The sequence below is a fragment of the Aureococcus anophagefferens genome (genome assembly GCF_000186865.1).
Source record: "Aureococcus anophagefferens unplaced genomic scaffold AURANscaffold_3, whole genome shotgun sequence".
NCBI lineage: Eukaryota > Pelagophyceae > Pelagomonadales > Pelagomonadaceae > Aureococcus > Aureococcus anophagefferens.
Window position 1 is genome coordinate 1,787,301 of NW_008705563.1, and position 5,721 is coordinate 1,793,021.

At 72.7% G+C, this 5,721-nt stretch overlaps 2 protein-coding genes across 2 annotated transcripts in view; both read left to right on the forward strand.

The window, feature by feature from the left end:
• AURANDRAFT_70889 (hypothetical protein) overlaps positions 1 to 2,169 on the forward strand; it is a gene marked incomplete at both ends in the record, with an annotated part of 61,863 nt that extends 59,694 nt beyond the window's left edge. The window contains 2 exons of the mRNA XM_009035491.1: positions 32 to 574; positions 748 to 2,169. Of these exons, the coding sequence (XP_009033739.1) occupies positions 32 to 574; positions 748 to 2,169 (1,965 nt within the window). The remainder of the gene's footprint in view (positions 1 to 31; positions 575 to 747) is intronic.
• Positions 2,170 to 2,942: 773 nt separating this feature from the next.
• On the forward strand, positions 2,943 to 4,335 carry AURANDRAFT_1628 (hypothetical protein; the record flags this gene model as incomplete). The annotated part of the gene is made up of 2 exons (XM_009035274.1): positions 2,943 to 3,413; positions 3,715 to 4,335. Coding segments are annotated over 2 exons (1,092 nt in total), but the record flags the coding sequence as incomplete, so codon positions are not given.
• Between the last annotated feature and the right edge of the window lie 1,386 nt (positions 4,336 to 5,721).

Below are 5,721 nucleotides of genomic sequence, written 5' to 3' on the forward strand. Positions count from 1 at the left end.
ACCCGACGCGCCGCGGAAGCTCCGGCACCAGCTCGACGCGCTCGCCGCGGCGGCGGCGCTCCACGCGCGGCGCGCCGACGCCGTCGCCGCCATCCTCGACGCGTTCCGCGACGACGCGCTCGACCGGCTCGGCGCGGGCCACCTCGCGAAGCTCCTCACGGTCGCGCTCCGCGACGACGACGCCTTCGTCGCGGCGCTGCGCCGCGGCGAGGCCGAGCCCTGCCTCTGCGCGGCGTCCGCCGTGCTCGACGCGGTGCCCGCGGACGCGCCCAAACTGAGCCTCGACGCGGCCAAGACCGTCGTCGTCGCCGCGCTCGACGCGCTCGGGCCGGAGACGCTCGCGGCCCTCGCGCCCCGCGACGACGGGCCCCTCGTCGCCCTCGTCCGCCTCCTCGGCGGCGGCGACGGCGGCGCGCCGCCGCCGCCGCCCGTGTCGCCGGACGGCGGCCGCGACCTCGCCGCGCTCCGGCTCCGCTGCGCGTCCGCCGCGCGCGCCGGCGGCGCGGCGCCGGCGGCCGGCGGCGCGGAGAAGGACCGCATCGCCGCCCTCCGCCAGCGCCTCGACGCCCACCGCGTGTCCTCCTAGCGGGGGTCCAAGGTAACGTGCAACGCCCGGACGCAGTCGAGCGCCCCCTTCAATAACTAGTCCAACGCCGCGGAAGCATCAGATGTCGAAGTTGCACCGCGTCCTTCTTGACTCCCGTCATGATGGGAGCCCGACGCGGGTAACCGACACTGGCCATGGAGCCCCACGACCTCGGCGCCTACGAGGACGGCGAGGACCACAGCTACCAGCCGTTGAGCTGGCGCACGGACCCGGCGACGTCCCTGAGCGACTGGGACGTCGTCGTGACCTGGGAGGCCGACGGCGGCGGCGAGGAGACGCGCACCTACCACGTCCACAAGCAGACGCTGGCCGTGGGCCCGCGGTCCGGGGCCTACTGGGCCAAGCTCTTCGCCCGCTGGGCCGACGGCACGGCGGCGAGCGAGATGCGGTTGGACGCGGCGGCGGCCGCGTGCGTCCCAGCCCTGCTCGACTACCAGTACGACCCGCGGGGCGCGCTCGACGTCTCCACGGCGACGGCCATGCCGCTCCTGCACCTCGCGAGCTACCTCGGCATGCGGAGCCTCTACGACGCCCTCGTCGCCTTCGTGCAGCGCGACCTGCGGCCCGAGACGGCCGCGGCGTACGTCGCGGCGGCGGACCGCTTCGGCCTGGACCGGTGCCGCGCGGCGGCGGTCAAGGTCTGCGCGCGGCACATGGAGCACGCGCCGAGCCTCGAGGAGCTCGCGCCGGACCTCTTCCTCCTCGTGGCCCGCTCCGAGGATCGGTGCTGCGCCGGCGCGGCCTTTAGCCGCCGCGTCGCGTCGTACTACCGGACGCGCGCGTCGGACCTCGAGGACCCGGGCGACTTCCTGCGGGCCATCGGCGCGCGGTGGCCCGGCGACGCCGTCGACCCGGGCGAGGCGCTCTTCCTCCTCGGCCACGCGCTCGACCACGGCGAGGCCGACCTCGCGGAGCGGTGCGTCGCGGCGGCGTCGCGGTCCTGGGAGCGCACGCTCTTCGAGGCCGATCCCTGCCCGGACGGCGTGGACCCGGAGATCCTCCGGGGCGTGCCGGGCTTCCCCGACGGGGCCGCGGCGGCGGCGCCGGCGCCGCCGCCGCGCCGGCTCCTGCCCGCGGCGGCGGCCGCGCTGCCGCCGGCCGTCGAGCTCGACGTGCTCCGGCGGGCCCTGGGCCAGGCGCGCGACGACGTCGCGGACGCGCGGCGCGACGCGTCGCTCCTCGTCGACGAGCTCCGCGCCGCGAAGAGCGAGACGCGGGCGCTCCACAACTTCGTCCGCGTGCCCCTGAGCTGCCACCCGTCCAAGTTCGGCGGCGGCCTCGACCGGCCGCCGACGGCCATGCCGCCGCACGACGCCGAGCCGGAGAACGGCTACGTCGTCACGGAGCACAGCTGGGACCTCGCGCACTGGGTCACCAAGTACTGGCCCGTCTACATCTACAAGGAGCGCCCGGCCACCACGGCGCCGCCGTCGCCGTCGAGCCCGCGCATCGACGACGACGAGCTCCAGGCGGAGCGCGAGCGCGAGGCCGAGGCGTCCATGGCCCGCCTCCTCGAGGAGGCCATGGTCGACGCGGCGCCCCTCGAGCTCCCGCCGCGCTAATCTATCTTGTGCTTCGTCGATGGTCCCAGCGCGGCCGGACCGACGCGCCGCCGGACATCGTCAAGTGCATCGTCCCCGCGCCCGCCTGTTCGTAAGTCTGTTCGTCCTTCAACTTTATACCTATCATCCATATATATATGCGTGAGTTGTGCGTGCCGGTTCCCCCGCCGTACGGAAATTAAATGGCTGTCGTCGCGCGAGCGGTGCAGAGGGAAGCATTGACACGGGAATGAGTGGCTCAGCTCGCGCGAGCGCGCCCGAAGGGCGCGCTCTCGCCGCGCCGCAGGCAAGCCCCCCCGGCAGGGGCAAGATGCCGTAGGCGTCTTGTACAATTGTATTATGATGATCTACGACGTGATCAAGGAAATCTCAGTTTCATTTCAATAACTTTCACACGCCATTTCCAGCGGCATGGCGTCGTCGGTGCGTTCAAATAGCGTCCTTGGTGCATCCCAACACCGCTCGACTCGATTGTGAACAGCGTCCTCCTCGCCCTCGCCCTCGGGCTGGCCGCCCCAGCCGCTCCTGAGTGCACCAACGCCTGCAGCGGCCACGGCACCTGCGGCGCCTTCGACGATCGCCTTGACTTCCTGCGATAATACCCGCGAAGATTTTACATGTATATAACACAACGCTTATGGCTCCTCGCCGCCCTCGTCGCGGCGAAGCCGCCGGCGAAGCGCCACCCGCAGCAGGCGAGCACCCAAAACACGCCGCGATCCAACGCTGCAAGACCGCCGCGGCGCGCGCCGCGGGACTACGGCCTCGGCAAACCGAACTTGCTCATCTTCAACCTCGACGACGCCGGCTACGGCGACCTCGGTGCGAACGAGGGCTCGGCGCTCGCGCCCGGCGACGCGCCGCATTTTGAAGCGCTCGCGGCCGAGAGCCTCCGGCTCACGGACTTCCATGCCGCGGCGTCCGTCTGCACGCCGAGCCGCGCGTCGCTCTTGACGGGCCGCTTCGGCATGCGCTTCGGCCTCATCGCGGTACTCGTCCACGGCGACAACCGCGGGCTGCCCTTCTCGGAGCGGACGCTGCCCGAGATTTTACGGGACGGCGCGGGCTACGCGAGCGCAATGGCGGGCAAGTGGCACCTCGGCAACGGCGACGCGCACCACCCGAGCCGCCACGGCTTCGACGAGACGCTGACCATGCCCTGGAGCCACGACATGGGCTGCTTCGAGCCCTGGCCCTGCTCCTACGGTGCGGACGTGACGAAGACTCTTCGCGCACGCGGCGCTGTCGGCGCCGTCGGCGAAGCTGAAACGCGACTACGCCGACTACCTCTACCGCTTCTGTAAGCGCGGCGGCCAGCCCACGCAGGGCCTCGATTTCAAGAAGCAGGATTTCACGAAGCTGAACCGCAAGTACGACCCGCGGTGCCCGCCCGTGCCCTGCCCCGACGCGCGGCGCCTGACGCTCCCCAAGGACCCGGTGCAGCACTGGCTCAAACTCGCCGACGCGGAACACCTGAAGGGCCACGCGCTCTCCATCCCACTGACGTGGACGAACGCGTCGTGCGCCGGGCGCACCTCCTGCGAGGCGTTTGTCGTCGAGCAGCCCGCGGCGCCCTGGCGCCTCGGCGCCAAGTACGTAGCCTTCGTCCGCGGCTTCGTGGACCGCGTGACGAGCAAGCGGAGCCACGCGCCGGCCTCGCCCGGCGACAGGTACCGCCCCTTCTTCGTCTACGTGGCCACGCACGCGCCGCACGGGCCGTGGCTGCCCGCGCCCGAGTGGCAACGGACCCCAGCGAAAATGACGCGCGAGTCGCCCTTTGCGGCCTACCTCGACACGATGGCCGAGGTCGACGCGACGCTCGGCGGCGTGCTTGGCGCCTTCGAAAACGTGAGAAACGACACGCTCGTCGTCGTCACGAGCGACAACGGACAATTGGAGAAGATGACGAGGAACTTCCGCACGCGGAGCAACGGCCCCTTCGCCGGCGGCAAGTTCAGCCCCCGGGAGGGCGGCCACCGAGTCATGGGTCTGTTGCGGTGGCCGGGCGTCATCGAAGCGGGCGTGTCGCACCGGCTGACGTCGCAGCTCGACCTGCTGCCGACGTTCGTCAACCTCGTCGCGCCGAAGGCGCTCCCCGCGGTGGTCCTCGACGGCGAGGATCTAGGGCCCTGGCTCTTCGGCGACGAAACGGAGGCGAACGAGACGCGGGTCTTGCTCGTCTGGCACTGCTGCTACGCGGCGTTCCACGCCGCGCGCGTCGGCCGGTACAAGGTCTACTTCGAGAACGACGACAAAACAATCAAACCTCGGACGATCTTCGACCTTGAGGCGCGGCCGGACGAGTCCAAGCCGGCGAATTTGCCGGCGAACGTCGCGGCGGCCGTCCGGGGACGGGCGTACGCCGCGAACGAGGCGTTCTTCGCATCCCAGGACTGGCCCAAGTCCGAGCAGGTGCACGTCACGTCCTGGACCTGGCGCCACTTCCCGGAGGACGACCGCGGGCCGCCGCTCGTCGCGACCTGCTGCGACAAGAGGCGCCTCGACTGCCACTGCCCGTTTCCGGCGGACGGCCTCGCGACGCTCGCGCGGAGCCCGCCCGTGGAGTTCGCGCGCGCGGCCCCGGGCGCCGACCCGCGTTGCAAGAAGCGCCAGAATACTTCCTGAAAATGGCCCGCCGCGCCAGAGTCTCCAGTGATTCTCGAGCCCCAAGCCCGGCGCCGCCGCACCCCGCCCCCCCTGCCGCCGAGCCCGAGATTGCTCGCGCCGCGCTGGCTTCTTATACGCAGGGCTTGGTCCCCGGGGCGCGCGGGTCGCTCAGTAGCCGATGGACTCCTCGAGCGCGGGCCCGACGCCGCGCGCGTCGAAGGCCGCCGCGGGCACCTGGACGAGGGCCGCCCGCTTCTTGCTGTCGCGGCCGACGCCGCCGAAGGCGACGAGCGTGTCGCCGAGGAGCGAGATCGTGTGGCCCGCGCGCGCGCCGAAGGTGTGCCGCGCGGCCGTCGGCGCGGGGACCCACTCCCAGAGCTCCGTGTCGAGGACGCGCGCGTCCTCGAGGGCCGCGCCGTCGTCGCCGAGGCCGCCGTGGACGAGGACCGACTTGCCGTCCGGGAGCAGGCAGCACGCGGCCTTGCGGCGCCGCGAGAGCGCGTCGCCGACGACGAAGGGCTCGAACCACGACCACGACTCGCGCTCCGCGGAGAACTGGAGCACGCGGACCGTGCCGTTGGAGCGGCCCGACGCCGACGACGCGCCGGAGAAGACGACGGCCGCCGCGCCGTCGCGGATGGGCACGACGCAGCCGTGCGCGTGGCCCGGCGGCGGCGCGTCGCCCGGGCCCATCTTCAGCGCGCGGGCCCCAAAGGGCGCGCCGAGCGCGTCGAGCGCCGTCGCGTCGGCCGCCTTCCGGCCGCCGCGGTGGCCGCCGACGGCGACGACGGACCGCTCGTCGTGCTCCGCGAGCCGCACGAGGCCGTGGCCGCAGCGCGGGCCCGGCCGCGCGCCGAGGTCCGCCGCGGCCCACGTCGAGCTCCGGAAGTCGAAGACCTGCGCCGCGCCGCCCAGCGCCGCGCCGTCGCCGGCGGCGCCGCCGAA